The following is a 16,508-nucleotide window of genomic DNA, read 5'->3' as shown; positions in this document are numbered from 1 at the left end:
AGTAGAGGGATCATAATCATAGCTTGGTGGGAGGGAGAAGTAGGAAGATCTGAGATGGGAGGCCAGCCCCAGGCTGTGTGTCTGGGGAAGGGAGGACGGCTTGAGACCATCAGGAAGAAGACTAAAATTACCAAGGGCCAAGATACATCCAAGTTACAAAGGCCTTGGTGTAGAACAAGCATCAGTGCTTTTCTTTCAACCCCGTGTTGAGCTGGTGTTTCCCCTGTGCCAGCGTGGAAGCCCTCCCAGTCTTTTCTTCTGCTCATCAGGGGGACCCCGTGAGCTAGTGGCTTCAACAGTACCAAGTCCCCAGAGCAGTGACTGAAGCCTATAGGCATGCTATGCTCATAGCCTGAGGAGACTAGAGAGCAGCCACCCCTCGTCCCAGCTCCACTCCACCTCACGCAAGCTGTGTGAAGCTCATGTGCACGCCTCAGGTTCTTGCACCCCCTTGGGCATTGGTGTGCACCCTGGGAACGTGGCAATGGCCAATGCAGACAAAAACCCTTACCCGTATCTAATGGCTCTAGGCAACGATTCTGCCTTATTCGCCTTCTGTCAGTTCAGACTTAGCCTGGGACCCCAGGGGAACCCAGCCTTGCCGGGAAAGGAGGTGGAAAAATCCATTTATCATTATTGCAATGGTGATTTCCAGCCTGATCAGCCTGGGTGTTTGCAGCTTCTGTACACTTGCAGCTCCCTGAATTTAGTTTGTGTGTGGGTGGGGGGGGGGACTTGAATTCAGGGCCTGGGCATTATCTCTTAGGTCTTTAGTTTGAGGGTAGCACTCTACTACTGGAGCCACAGCTCCACATCTCCTTTTGGTGGTTAATTGGAGATAAGAGTCTCACAGACTTTGCAAGCTGTGCTGACTTTGAACCAAAATCTTCAGATCATAGCCTCGTGAGTAGCTAAGATTATAGGCAGAGGTACCAGCACCCAGCTTCCCCTCTTGTTTTTAACTGGTATTTTACCACGTACAGTGAGATATTTCTCTGGACTCCATCAAAGAATGGCAGCGAAGTGGCCTCATGGGTTTGTTAGATTCCCAAGGACTCTGCTGGCAAATAACATGCCATCTGTTCCATTCCAGGCGCCATGTTACTTTAGACCTTACTTATTCATCAAGATGAAGTTGGGGACAGCGTGTGTGTGTGTGTGTGTGTGTGTGTGTGTGTGTGTGTGTGTGTGTGTGTTATTCTTTGATTCTGTTCCCTCCATTTTCCTTGTCTTTCTTCTGTGGTTAATTCTGCTTTTGGAATATGCATGCTCATTCCATTACCCAGGAAAGCGAACCAAGAATGCCCCAGTGGCCAGGGACTCAAGGGATGGCTCTCTTAAAGGAAATCAGGCCTGGAAAGCAGGCCTCATGATGAACCTACAATCTATGTGCTATTGACACTCAAGTCATAAAATGCAATATCCGCCATGCTGATATTTACGCTTTCCTTCGTTTAATTATAGTTTGAAAATGAGATCGTCACCAAGCTGGATCATGAAGTGGAAGGAGGCCGAGGAGATGAACAGTACAAAGTGCTATTTGATAAGATGTAAGTGTTGATTAGTGATGGGTTTGTGTCAGCATTGATACAGGAGGACTGTAATTAGAATACAATGAACTTTGTAGCCCAGAAATAATTAAAATGTGTTAATAATGGAAAATATTTAAAATCACACCTTTGTCGAGTTTCTTTTTCTGAGTATGGTTAACAAGGTGTGTGTGATTATTTTTGCAGCCTGCTGGAACACTGCAGGAAACATAAATACCTCGCCAAGACAGGAGAAACTTTCGTCAAACTCGTGGTGCGGTTGATGGAAAGGCTGCTGGACTATAGAACCATCATGAATGACGAGAACAAAGAGAACCGCATGAGCTGTACCGTCAATGTGTTGGTGAGTGAAAACTCCATGAACCCTCCAGCTTCCAAGCCTGAGGCTGCCTGGGCCCAGGTGTCCGGGGCATCCGGGCCTGTGTGATGGTTGGCCACAGTTCCTCCGCCGTGGGGAAGGAACCTTGTTGGTAGGTCTAATCAGAGCACGTCTGTGAGCTTGCTAGAGGTTGTCCTGTCCTTCTGTTGTGAAGAGCAATGCGCTATTCTATTGGAGAAAACCCAGGTAGCGTGATGGATTGCAGGTCTTGTTCTAGGATTATACCATGTCCCACAGCGGGCCGGCTGAAAGGGGGCTGCCAGAAGATGTGTGCGGTTTTTCAGGTCGTCTTATGTTTATTTCTGTTCCTCTGTAGGTTGACTAGACAGCATAGCATAGGTCTGTCTAGGGGAGCTGAGCTCGGCCCTCGGCCACACAGGTGGCTCTCATTTCAGTGCATTCTTGCCACTGTCCAGAGTAATGGGCTGTCATGGCACCCATGTGGTTGGCATGAAGCAAGAGCCAGGATTGTTCTGGGCAAAAGAACACTCATTCTGTCCTACAAGCGTAGTGTTCAGGTGCTTCCTCCGATCCTGAAGAGGTTCTGCGGGACCAGTTGATACCTACAAGGAAGAATTACCAGGGAGTTTGCAGGCTTTGCAACTTTTATAATTCAGACTCGATTTGTTTTCAGCAGGATCTCTTGTGCTCACCGGGACGTGAGCCACCGCAGAGACACTGCTGTGGCCTGAATGTGGTCTCTTATCCCCAGATCACCCAGCCCAGAAACAGACTCGTAATGACCCCTGCACTCTCAGCTTCTGATGCTGGTGTGTTCATCACAGCCTGACTCAACACTCGCCTACTGGGACCAGGTCCAGCACCAGCTCAGTTTCCTTGAAGGAACACTCAGAGTCCCCCAGAAGAACTCACAGTGTTCACTGCCTTCCCTTACTCAGTCCACAATGGGTGATGCACTTGGTCCTGAACCATCTCCTGGGGATGATAGAATGGATCCCAGCCGGGCTCAGTCTTTCTCTCTCTCTCTCTCTCTCTCTCTCTCTCTCTCTCTCTCTCTCTCTCTCTCTCTCTCTCTCTCTCTCTCTCTGTCTCTCTCTCTCTTTTTGTCTCTGTCTTACACTCCCCCACCACATGCACACTCAGTCACACACTCACACGTACACATGAAGCTACAGTTTTACAGATAGGTATGCTGTCTCTAAATATTCACCCATGAAGTAACATTTGTGTATGTGACTGATTCATTTCTTCTTTTTTTTTTCTGGTATGAAGAAAAATGCAGTTTCATGGAGATCATATATATATATATATGTATGTATATAAATACGCATGTTTACTTTGATATGTGTTAGGACGGATACATGCATACGCGTGTGTGTGTCCATCTCTAAATGAGGTAGGTATATAAGTGTACATCACTAAGCAGAGATCCCCATGCAGACCCTAAGTAGGCAAACCCAGAAAGGACTCGGCCACAGCAGGGTGCCGCCGTCCCACAGGAAAGAGACTTGTGATGCTGCATAACACAGTTGGGTACCAGTGACTGACAGCCATCCATGGAAGGTTTGCGAGTAGCTAGTAGAGGGGTGTTTGTGATGTCCCGGCCCAAAAAAATGATCCATGTGGAGGCGATTGATAGACATGCCCTCATCTGAGCATTGCACGCAACATATGTGTTCAGAGAACACCCCGTCATCATTGTGTCCCCTCACACAAAAGCACATTTCTACATAAATAAGTAGCTGCGATTCCATCACTGACCAGCAATCTGGCACTTCCATGCAGCCATGTGCACAGAGCAGTCCTCAGGCTGGTGCAGTTATCACTGATAGGTACCCAGGCTAGTTCATACAGGGCTCGGACCAGAATTCTCAGTCTTAGCTTCTGTTTTGGTCACAGAGAGTGTACAATGTCGTAAGTTCTGATAGTCAGTGCTGGGTCTTAGCTCCCACAGAATCCCACCGAAAGTCGAGCTTTGGGCCTGGCACCTGACCTGGGCAGCCCTGATGCAGAGGGGTCATGAGGGCCAAGGGGGTGAGAGGATAAGAACTCGGGACGTACCCGAGCAATGTGAGCACTGACGTAAGAAATGCAAAAGTTTTATATAGAAATCTGGATTTGAGATGAGTGTGCTCTAGCTGTGAGGGGTTTTGAAGTGCCAGGAAAGAGCAGACGTTAGCCCAGGCAAAAAATAGAAGCCATTCCTTCTATCAGAAAGGCGGATGAAGGTTGTATGATCTCACAATGAATGACAGAAAGCTCAGGAGAGAAGGATTAAAAATAAAGAGCACAAAAGGGGAAGGTGTGGAATGGGAGCTTGTAACTGCTGGTGAAGGAGCTGGAAACGAAGGCTCGCTCTCAGTCTTTGGTGCAGATTCTCTTTGTTACGTCGCGCTGAGTTGTCAGCTGAAAATATCCTCATTACCGACCACATCCTAGGAACTGGGGCACATTAAAATGTCAGATGCTGGCGCATTTTTCTGAACGTGTCCCCTGCTTGCTTTCTATACTTATTTATCATTTCTTTTCAGAGAGCTGAGCCATGGAGTCAGTGCCATTTTGAGCTAATGAAATGAACAAAGGCTGTCTCATCTTCATGGGGCATTGTGTATCTTCATAACACTGATAGTCCCAAGGTCCCTCGGGCTCCAATTCTAGAATCTTAGCGGCATTTTTCAGGTGCTAAATTTCACGTGGCACGTACTTGCGATGTTCCCACTCTGTGGGCCTTGTTAGGTAACTCCAGCTCTTTCCAGGTGCACCATCTACGATTAAGATGTGTTTAGAGGCATTTGTGTGAAGAAATGGAATTTGGATATACATGTACATGCTCAGCTAGAAGGCATCTTGTTGTAAGATGGAGAAACTGCATTGGTTAGAATCTAACTAACTTTTCTTCAAGAGTACATGTGCACAGTGGCTTGTTAAGAGCCCCCCTGTCTTGCTGTGGTCCAGAAGGTCTGTCTACATCAGGATTTTCCAGTGGACCTCACTGGGAGATAAAACCAGGAGGTAAATATAGATTTTTTTTCAGTGATGGGGCTGAAACTCGGGGCCTGGGCACTATCCCTGTGCTCTTTGCGCTCTAGGCTATTATTCCACCCTCTTGAACCACAGCCCCTTCCAATTTTTCTGGTGGTTCACCGGAGATAAGAGTCTCATGAATTTTTCTGCTTAGGCAGGCTTTGAACTGCCATCCTCAGATCCCAGTCTCCTGATTAGGAGAGATTATAGGCATGAGACACCAGTGCTTGGCTAAGATAGAGTCTTAGCTCGTGTAAAGTGCCTTTACCTTTAAATATATGTAGCTAGAGGCTATTGTCTTGGACACTTGGAACTCGAATGTCACAGTGGCTTCTGTGGTTCAGTCATGTTTATGATGTTTCTCTGCTTCTTCTCAAATGGCTTTATTTTTGTACTGTTTCTGGAGCTTGAACTTAGGACCTGGGTGCTGTCTCTCTTAGAGTTCTCACTCAAGGCTGGTGCTTTGTCATTTGTGCCATAATTCCACTTCCAGGTTTTTGGTGGTTAACTGGAGATGGGGCCTCACAGACTTTCCTACCTAGGCTGGTTTTGAAACTCGTACCTCAGATCTCACTCCTGAATGGTTAGGATTACTTATATGAGCCAGCAGCACTGGCTGTTATTGCTTCATTTGAATGAAGTCATGGCGGGGTAAGAAGTCATATATTTGACAGTACCTTGCTTTTACAGATGTCATATATTTGACAGTACCTTGCTTTTACAGAAATCATATATTTGACAATACCTTGCTTTCAAATAATAGAAGCAGGTTTTAGTCACCAGGTATCAAAAGCATAGGAAATCTGGTCTTTAGAAAAGCCAAAAACTTGAAGAAGAATGTGAAATGGTTTATCACAGTTCTAATCCACATGCGTCTCTTTGGCCATGGATGATACAGGCTGCAGAACCTTGGGGTTTTAGGGTGCTTGTGAAGAAGCCTTTTGTAGAACAGGCATCCAAAAACCATGTTGTGGTTTTGTTTTTCAGAATTTCTACAAAGAAATTGAGAGAGAAGAAATGTACATAAGGTAAGCTGCTGCATCTGCCGTTTACTGTAATTGCTGTTAATGAGAACCTGCTAACAAATGTTTCATGACCTCAGGATTCTGTTTTTCAGATAACTGTGACTCTTCTGATATATATTATTTGGTGAGGTGCCCAGATGCAAACTTAGCCATTGTATAGTTTGTCCATACCAATACAGAATTTCAGGGGAGGCAGGCAGGGTCACCATTTAACCAACTCAAAATCCAAACTATCCAATTATTTCACAAGGTTTTTGTACCTTTATGGCCAATTCCTTTGGTCCTGTTGAAGAAAGATAACATGATAAATTTTAATGTTTCACAGTAAGTCAGAAGATCAAATGTGAAATCCAGTTATACATTTATGAAAAATAGACAATGTAATTTCTCAGTTCACTCTTACTTAACTGACACTCGCTTCCCTTGTTTTCTGTGTCTTTCTCCCATGAAAATGGAAAAATGTTTTGTCTGGACTCAGCCCCTTGTTGGCCTTTTTATCCCCTATGATGCTGAGTACGTAACTCAGGGTGAGAGCCCTTGTCTGGCAATACAGACTCTGGGTTAGACGGCCAGTATGCATCTGAAGAAGGGATGTGGTTTGGTAAAGCCTCTTCCATGCTTGGACACTTTTGGGTCCTGTGTCAATAATTAGCAAGATTACCACTTTAACTAAGAGAAAGGCATGTATGCCACATGTCATTAGTGTTTACTGTGTGTTTACTGTAAAGCTATGTATGGTGGTATGTTTTTTCTTTTTTTTTTGTTTCTTTAAAAGAATAACCTATGAATCTAATAAACTGTGGAAAACTGTCAGTTTCCTTCCTCATGGAAAATATAGTTTGCTTTGTATGAAAAGCAACCTTTGTTTCTTTATGGCAGAGAAGTTCTTTTGATCATATACACTGGTTGCTGGAACTCTTTATTCTTGTAGGTTTGGATTTTATGGATTTTTGTGCATTTGGTTCAGTAGAAATGTAGGAAAACCACCACTGAGATTGTGTAATTTCATTTCAAGTGTTTGACAGAAAATTTGGAAAGGATGAAAGGAATAAGAACCCTTGGTGTACAACTGTATTTTGTATGTCATTTTCATTTTTTATCTAAAGAGAGCATTAGGAGAGGGCTTAAAATGTTAAAATATAGAATTGTTTCTATGTGGGTGTTGTGTGTATATGTGCCTGTGGTATTGCATTTACTGTTGTAGACTTTTGGTGATTTCTGCACCGAAAGTTTTCAAGGCACAGTGAATTATGAACATTGTGAAAAGAAAGTATAGATATGAGTTACTGTAGAATGTCGAATTTAGCTACTGCAATCTTCAGCACAAATTACTTGGTGACATTTTCAGAATGTACCTGTATTTCATCATCTCAGGTATTTGTACAAACTCTGTGACTTACACAAAGAATGTGATAACTACACCGAAGCAGCTTACACTTTGCTTCTCCATGCGAAGCTTCTAAAGGTAATAAAAAGTTCTGTATATGTCTATCAATTCCTTGTTTTGATTCTAAGATTCTTCAAAATTTTATCTTACTGTGACAAAGTTTAGAAGACTTGCACAAGAAGGTTGTATACATCTTGACTCCTGGCAGCGACATAGGCAGAAATATTTAGGAAGTGTTTTGATTGCAGATTTGTTCCTACAGGATGAGATTTAACAAGATGTCAAGGTGTCACAAATACCTGTCACTGGGCTATGAAGTGGCAGTAGGCTGCAGATTGTACAGTGTCTCATTTGTGCCCCAAGACTCAGGGAGCATGGATAGCAGCACTGATAAGAAAGAATGACCCTGGAGGTGCAGCTAAATGATAGAATGAGTCACACCGCTGATTATTCTTACAACGAGAATAGAGACCGGATCATGACATTTCTGTCAAGCTGTTCTCTCTGAGACCTCTTCAGGGTTTTCTGCCTCATTCTCTAAAAGAACATCGCTCATGAGCATTGGTCTAACACAACATCTTTCAGCTCTCAGAGTTACTTTTATTATGCAGATAGGTTTAGACGTAGGCTTTTCTGTTTCTGCTGATGTGTTCATGTTCTCTCCCATGTCCAGTCTCAGCCTGGTTAGTAATACAGAGTCAATCTTCAATAGCAAGTAGACTAGGTAGGTAGCTGGCTGGCTGCCTGGGTGGGTGGGTGGATGGATGGATGGATGGATGGATGGATGGATGGATGGATGGATGGTTAGTAGGTGGATAGATGAGTGGATGAAGTATGGATGGATGGATGTCGAGATGGATGGAGTGTGGAGATGGAGGGATGGGTATCATGGGATGAGAGATGGGTGGGTAGCTAGGATGAGGGGTGGATGTGGGGGGAGATGCATGGATGAGTCTGTGTGGATGCGGGGTTAACAGATATGGAAATAGGTACATGGTAAATGAATGGGTGTGGGAATAGGTAGATGCATCTGGAGATGGATGGGGAAATTGCTAAGAGAGATTTTAGTTTTAGAATTTATTATTTCAGCAAGTCATTAGATCATCATTCACCTTATATTCTTGTGAAAATTTGAAAAAGAAATCTGAACTGGATAAACAAAATCAGTTATTAAAACTAGAACTTAGTTGAGTGCTCTATCCAAGGAATCTTATTTTCAAATCTATGCCCGCCTCCCACATATTGCAAGCAGGATGAAAGAAGACCAAAGAAGATGACATTAAAATAGGCTGCGATGCTATCTGTTGGGTAACGGGAGTTACACAGCATTAGGAAGTAAAACTCCCATCATGTCTGCCTGCCCTTTCTGATCCTTGAATCGACGATAGCTTCCGTAGCACAAACACACACCTGCTGTTCTGCAGTACTTGAGCAAGGTGGTTTACCTCTGTGTCAAAGCAAGAGGGCTCAGTGTGGCCCAAACAGAACACTGAATCCCTCTGGGCTCTGCATCCCTGTTCCTCCAGGCAAGCAGCCCGAGGGCCAAAGTCATCTGAAGCTCTCCCAAGACATCACGTTTGGGGATAGGGAATTCAGAGGGCATGCAGCTGGTGAAAGCTGTGGCACTGTGAATGCTGCTAGCCTTCATTTCTTAGACACCTGAATTTCAGTTACAAGTTTTTGTAAATGTAAAGGTCTTTGGAAAAAAAAAACACCATGGAGAATTAAAATAGGTTGACAAACTGCTTATTCAGTCTTCTTCTCAGACAACAGAAACCTTTACATGTGCATGAGAACGTAGAGCGTGTATATGGGCATAAACGTATCATTTGGTTAATCACTGGATTGATGGGCACAGATGGCTCTTCACAGATTGTCTGACCCGATAGGCCCTGTTGTGTTATCTTTTCTGCTGGGTTCTGACTTTTTCAGGTGAATAGGGAATGCTTTGTGATCACATCTTTTACACTACTCCGTTTTGTAATTTTTCCTAGATCTACTTGAATATCTATAAATGTGAATTTAAGCTGACTGGTATTCTTATAAACTGAACACCAGGCCTCCAACCCTTTGTTGCACTGGTTACGATTGAGATAGGATCTCTGGCCCCTGCCTGGATTTCGTTCCCCCTGTTTCAGGCTTTGCATCATAACTGGTTTGACAGGCACTTGCATTCATGCTGAGCTTCTTTCTGTTCAGAGGGAGCCTTACAAATTCTTCTAGAACTGTGATCCTGCCAGCCTCAGACTCCCACATAGCTTGGGATGACAGGCTCGTGCCACTGTGCCCAGCTGTGACCCAGGCTGGCATCAAAGCACCTCCCATTCTCAGCCTTTCAAGTAGCGGGGATTGCAGGTGTAACGTACGGGTGCCCTACTATATGGGTGCCAGTATATCCTTTATCCAAAAATCCTCAAATAGAATCATCTGCTCCCACTAGAATACTTACAGTCAGTAAGCCAGGGACCTCCAGACAGAGGCTGCCCTGGTATCCTCAGACCTCAACAGACTGAGCCACACTCTGCCCTCAGAAGGGGGGCCCTTTTATGCGCCATGTATGGAGCTTGTGTTGATTATGACCCACTGTAATACCACGATGCCCCCCCGAACTCCCTCCCCAACCAGGACCAGTCCCTAGGGCTTTCCCTTATCAATCCCCCCTCCTTCTCTTCCCCATCCCCATCAGACCCCACCCCCTACCAGGGCCCTGCTCACTCCTTGCTTTTGCTTTAGTGGTCGGAGGACGTGTGTGCTGCTCACCTCACTCAGCGGGACGGGTACCAGGCGACCACACAGGGGCAACTGAAGGAGCAGCTCTACCAAGAAATCATCCACTACTTTGACAAGGGCAAGGTAAAAAGGAAAAAAAAAAAAAAAAGCAAGCCTGCAAATGTTCCTGCTTGCCCTTTCATGTGCGCCTCCTACAGCCCTGTAAACACATTTTCTTAGCACATGTTTGCAGAGGCAGCAATGGGTTACAAATTGTGTATGGAAATGTTTTATGCATGCATGTTGCTCCGGCCTGCATTTCGAAGTAGCAACTTTTCTTCTTTTTGAATCAATAGCCTTTTTAAGTTGCTCTGGATGTGGTGAGGACTGAAGAAACATGAGAATTTTTGTACCTCTTACCAGGAGCAGCCTCGCGTAGGGCAGTGGTTCGGATGTGTCTTTGTGCATTTGGTATCATGACCTTTTTCTGTTGTCACTGAAAAGTTAACCTTCCACAGACTTGGTCATGTACATTCTTGTGCTTCAGATATGCTGGCTTTAGAAGTCCCTCGTATGTGACACCACAGTGACTTCTGCGCTCCTTCTGGCACTGGACTGTCCACTCCTCTCAGGGCTGATGGGGTCACTTGAGACAGGTGACTATGGACTCGAGGAAGGAGCCCAAGTCCTCTTCCCCAGGTCACTAACAGAGGGCCAGAGGCATGCACTGATCAAGAGCAGAAATTCATTCTGCCAAAGTGCCGGGAGCTCTGAGCCTGAAATCAAATGTCAGTGGGCAGAACATGCTTGGTGCCCTTGGCTTGTGTCTGGTGTAGCTGTCTTACCATTCTGGCACTTGTTTCCTGGCAGCCTCACCACACAATCTCTCCGAGCTACGTCTCTGTGTCCACATGTCCCCTTTACTGGTCACTGAATCAAGGCCCAGTCTACTCCATTTTAACTTAATTGTATCACGAGGTTCTGATTTCAGAGAAAGGCATTCATGGATGCTGGAGGTTGGGACTCTGGGTACTGGGGGGACTCCTGGTGACCCACAGCAATACCTGTCCTGGAGGCATGGTGATTGCTCCCATTTACGTGAATCAGACTCTATAAGGAGCTATCACTGCAGCCCAAGCTGGGGATTTCCCTGCATCTGACGTGAGCGCTCACCTGTCCTCTGTCTTCCTTGGTCCTTAACACGGGAGAAGTCCAGAATCCTCACAGGATCCTGTGTCCTGTGTGACACTTCCACGAAGAGTCAGGGTGCCATGTGGGCCTCACCTCCTGACTCAGACTCTGAGCTTCTGAGGGGGATAAAGAACCAGCCTCTCCTCTCCTCACTCCCCAGACCCCAGTCAGCCCCCTGTCTTGCTGCCTCTTTACCACATGTTCCCTAAGCGTAGTCTCACACCCACTTGCCTTCAGCATCGTATTCAAAACCAGGTTGTAGACTGGACAAAGACAAAGTCTTACAAGCTGGCCCCGACTAGTGCCTATGCCTGTTAAAAACAGCTGGGCGTGGGGCCAGGAGTTTGGCCTACTGGTTAAAGTGCTTGCCTAGCATGCACAAAGACCCGGGTTCAATTCCTCAGTACCACATACATACAAAAAAGCCAGAAGTGGTGCTGAGGCTCAAGTGGTAGAGCTCTAGCCTTGAGAAAGTCCAAGGACAGTGCTCAGGCCCTGAGCTCAAGCCCAGGACTGGCCAAAAAAAAAAAAAAAATAGCTGGCCGTGATGGCTCACACTGTAACCCTCACTACTCAGGAGCCTGAGATCTGAGGATCTTTTCTGAGGATCTTTGTTTAAAGCCAGCCCAAGCACTAAAGACTGTGAAACTCACTCTTATCTCCAATTAACCACCAGAAAACTGGAAATGGTGCTATGGTTCAAGGGGTAGGACAATAGCCTTGAGCTAAAGTGCTCAGAGATAGCGCCCAGGCCCAGAGTTCAAGCCCCATGATCCACAGGGAAAAAAAAAAAAAGCTGTCTTCAGTCCAAATGATTGCAACCGTTACTGAGTGAGTGATCAGGCAGACAGGCATGTAGAGGTCTCCGACAGGGACCGGAGTTACCAGCTTAATGGATGGTACGGGCTCCTCCAAGTTCACATCTGAGCTGGTGCCTGCTGGCCCCAGAGCAGTTATACCTCAAGAAGCATTTCCGCGTTTTCATTTTAGACTCAAAAATGTTAAGGCCTTTTTTGGAAAAGAAAAACAAAACAAAACAAAAAAAAGAATGTATTAGAGGAGGGGACCTTAACAGCTTGGTTGAACTGACTGATCGATGAGTTATAAACAAGAGTATAAAATGAGCTCAGTCTGACAGCACCCTGACTCCGGTGTAGCTCCACAGATACAGCTTCACTGTCGTCTCTGGAACTGCCCAAGGGGGTCTTCGCTAGGTGCTTACTGCATGGACACAATAAACCTTCTCAAGTTAGTTTGCTCTCTGAAAGGCAGGGAGGGCCTGTGGAGGCTGGGTCCTGAAGGCCCGAGCACACACACACATCCACAGGCCCCACACCGCTTCTTCCGGTGCACGCTGGGAAGCAGAGGGTCTAGGAAGAGGCAGGGTTTGGATACTAACGTTTTTTTACCTCTGTGCCTTAAAATCAGCAAAGCTGAATGGATTTTCTGTTTCTTTATGTTGGGCACTCCGGCCCTTGAATTACATTGTTATCTTTCTGTAGTTTTTCTTCAAGAAAGCATTCTCCTATTCTTGCTTTCTCACTATTATTAAAAAGTTTTGAATGTCTTGCAGCGAAGCTCTTGGTCTCTTAATCTTTTTTCTTTCTCTCCCTAAGACGTCATTTCCATCTGCTGCTTCTCTTTTCATTCTTTAACATTTCTTCCTTCCTGGGCTAATAATTACTACTGGCTGTCTCCCCATTCTGTTTTCACCACCCATTGCAGCAACCCCTAAAAGCTTTCTGTTGAACTTTATCAGGAAGGCAACTGCTCCTTTTCCGAAGGTGCTCTAGGTTGTCTGTCTTACTGTGTCTGATGGAGACCTAGTCATTTTCAATAAAGCCCTTAATCCAAGTATTTCACTGAAAATTACCAGACTTCTCTTTGAAGGTGAAAAATAGAAAATAGTTCTGAGAAGAGAATTTAGCCCAAAGCTTCCAGTCAGTCATAGCCAACACTGCTGCGCCACCTCTGGGACCAAGGCCCCACCTCGCTCTGTGTGGAGGCCGCCCATCCATTCCAGCCACAGTGATGTGCGAAGCCCTGCTGCTATTTTCAGCTGGAGCTCGGTTTTCTTGTCCCTTAAAATAACCCTCCTTTGACAAAGTTCACACTTCGCCTTGCACCAAAGTTGTAAAACCATATACAAGCTTGCATCATTTTATGAACTAAGTATAGGGGATGGGGTACAAGTTTCCATGTTTGATGACGTCGTCGGCTCTCTTTCCTAAGTACTTGGGGTGACATGTTCCCATCCTTTCAATTGGCCTTTGAGGATGCAGTTGTTATTAAGATAAGCTCTATGTCTGCTTCACAGAATGCTCTTCCAGATTAACTCTCAGCATTTCTCAAACATTCTCAATCTCACTGTTTAGCCAGAATTTGGCCCGAATATGACACGTTATTAGTGTTAGTATTATTATCATGGCGAATTATTATTATGCATTTTTCTGTTAGAAAAGAATCATGAAAAGACATGAGAAAGTCACATTTTAGCATCAGGAAAGATGCTCCTGATGCTTTCTCTAGGACCAGCTATGAGTTTCTCCTCGCATGGTGACAAATGCTGTCCTTCACCCTGAACTATAGAGATAAACATGGGGCCTTCCTGAGGCTTCGAGCGCGGCACCAGGGCCCTTTCATGAGCAGATAATTAAACCTATGCCAGGTCTGTGTGGGTATGGGTCACAGGTGGGAAGGGGGTGCAGGGATAGAATGCCCCCTCCTTCTGGATTTTGGGAAGGGGGGCCTTCACAGAGGTGGTTCTTCAAGAGTGAGATCACAAAAAAGACTGGCGTCACCTCTACCAGTGGGTAGCATCTAAGCAAAGTGTCCCTCGTCCACAAGCTCTGCAACTGAGGTAGAAGTTGGAGGCCACAGAGAGAAGACTAGAAAGGACATGGTCAGTGCAGACACTGAGGTCACCTGGGTCAGGTGACAGTGAGAGATGGTAGACTCCAAGCCTGTGTATGGCCTCAGTCTGAAGAAGGTGAGTTCACATTGGAACCAGGAGAATCAAAGATGGTTCTTTCGCTGAGTAATTCAGTTTGCTCTTTTCTAAACTGACCGACTTCCAGCTAGCTGTGACTCAGGCTTTGTGACCACGAGATCTGCTGATCCTCTTGTCAACTTGGCCACAACCTTGAAGTTAACACGACCCTCCTCACAACTTGTGACTGACCTGGGACTGGAAGGATGCCACGCTCGGCCCTGGCTGGGCAGGCATTCACTCCACAAGGTCTCCAGCAGGTTTGGGGCTCCCTTTGGGTCTATGGGACTTTACCCAGAGCTCTACATTCTCATACTCCATTGCCATTAGGGCACTGAACCATCCGAGAACTGTGTAGGACTCTGGAGATTCAGACAGTAATTGAGTAGGTCTAATTTTCCAGTCATTGCCAGGAAAAGACAAATGGATTGTAGATGAATGGCTGAACGTCAGGCTTCTCTGGTGAGTTCCTCTCAGCTAGTACCAAGCTAATCCAGAGTCCCCCACCAGTGGCCAGCATTAGTGGCACCGCCACCCTGTGTCCTTTCATGTGCTGTATCTCCTGGAGGTCCTCTGACCATGTGGCTAACCCTCGACTCTGTAAGAACTCAATTCCCAACACCGCGCTCTTGGCTGCCACTCTTCCCTGGAGCTGAGAAGGGAGTTCTGTGTTCAGGGAACTTGGACAAATGGAACGTCCTACAACGGAGAGGCTCAGAAAGATGGGGAAGATTATCATCTCAAGAAAACGGCACCAATCATCCTCTAGTGAAAAGCAGTAGAGGCAAGAACGTGCCCAGGGAGCCAGCAGCTAACAATTTCCAAGGTGCCATAAACTGGATTAAGGAGTTGGGATCAGAAAGTAATGCTGTCTGCGGATAGGAGCTTTTTCATTTGGGGCTGTGTAAACCTGCTAAGCCTATAGCTCTTCTGAGAATGGAGCCCAGCGGGTGTTCGTTCGGAAAGGTTAAAGCGATTCTTTCACCGAGATAATCTAAATCCCAATCATATCGAATCTGTTTTCTCTCTGGCACAGAAATATTTTCTAAGCTACTCACATTGGAAATATGAATTACCCATACTCTTCTTTAGAGTACTGTCCAATTAAAAGTAGATGGAAATCTCTTCAGTGTGAACGCCTTTACCACATACAGAGAAGAGGGAGAAGGGAATAGGTATTTATAGAAAATCTGATAGAAAACACAACCACGTAACTACAGGGCTAGCTGGATAAGATATTTATTCAAGACTTATATTTCTTTTAAAAACAATTGCTTTTGATATGTATCTAAAGTACCTCATCTGTCATTTAGGATAAAGACAGATTAAGCTTTTACTCCAGAGTAAATTAGAAACTCTAACATTCTCAATAGCTAAGAGAATGTACATTAGCTTGCAGGAAATGAGAAGAAAAAAAAATCTTATAAAGGAGGCCTGCCAGGAAAGGTAGTGTTGTCTTTGAGATGGAATTGTACTACGAGACGCATGGGTCACTGGAGCTTCAGAGAAACCTTGGAGTTTTCCTTCCTGGGGCTCCAGAGGAAGTCAGGAGAAAGATCTGGAAGTCTCATGCAGATGTTCAAGGGATGTAAGGCTATGCTAAGCTGAAGGGAGGAAGGGAGAGACTGTGGACTACAGACAGGGTTTCTCTGCCTCCCTCTCCCATCCCCGGGCACTGACCCTTCTCCATTCCAAGCTGGGCTTACATTTTATCTTGCTTTTCAAGTATTAGAGTAGGATTCTTTTTTGTTGTTGTTCTTTTAATCAAAAATAGTAGATGAGTAGTTATAGGGGGGAAAAAGATTTAAATGAAACAGGCTCTTAACAACAGAGGCCCCTCTTAGGGTCCACTCTGGCAAGAAAATACAATAAGGCATCAATGAAGGCTCAGGCCAAATGTGTGTGAGAGCCTGGGGACCAGCTGGAAGTGCTGGGACCTGGGCTTCAACATCAAGAACTCTGGTAAAGATGGAGTTGGGCGAGTCCCATTACTTACCTGCTAGATGCTGCAGTACTGGCATAACTAATGAACTCACCTGACAAGGTGGATCAGGGGCTCAGTCAAGGAACACAGGGGTGGCTAGAAGCATCTCTTTAGTCCCCTGGTAATGACTGCTGCACTCCCGGTGGCGGGGTGTACCCAGGGGGTCTGTGGTGTCCCAGTGTCGAGTGGGAGGAATCAAAGCAAGGACAGACATGCTTAGTGCCGGGACGATAGTCCTGATGGTGAGGCTGGGACTTGGAGTCTAGAACACAGGATGCAGGAGGTTGCAAAGCAGGTTCAAGTTTTGCT

The 16,508-nt window shown here is 45.6% G+C and overlaps 1 protein-coding gene across 2 annotated transcripts in view; it reads left to right on the top strand.

The window, feature by feature from the left end:
• The window catches only part of Dock1 (dedicator of cytokinesis 1), a 411,811-nt gene that overhangs the window by 358,262 nt on the left and 37,041 nt on the right, over window positions 1-16,508 (top strand). For both annotated transcript variants that reach the window (XM_090345612.1, XM_090345611.1), the window contains exons 34-38: window positions 1,465-1,550; window positions 1,737-1,893; window positions 5,902-5,942; window positions 7,314-7,404; window positions 10,060-10,179. In XM_090345612.1, coding sequence (XP_090201738.1) covers window positions 1,465-1,550; window positions 1,737-1,893; window positions 5,902-5,942; window positions 7,314-7,404; window positions 10,060-10,179 — 495 coding nt within the window. The remainder of the gene's footprint in view (window positions 1-1,464; window positions 1,551-1,736; window positions 1,894-5,901; window positions 5,943-7,313; window positions 7,405-10,059; window positions 10,180-16,508) is intronic.

This window comes from Megascapheus bottae, chromosome 15, assembly GCF_031878675.1.
Source record: "Megascapheus bottae isolate mThoBot1 chromosome 15, mThoBot2.hap1, whole genome shotgun sequence".
NCBI classification, from domain to species: domain Eukaryota; kingdom Metazoa; phylum Chordata; class Mammalia; order Rodentia; family Geomyidae; genus Megascapheus; species Megascapheus bottae.
Note: the sequence above shows the minus strand (reverse complement) of the source record. Positions and strands in the feature narration are given on the sequence as shown.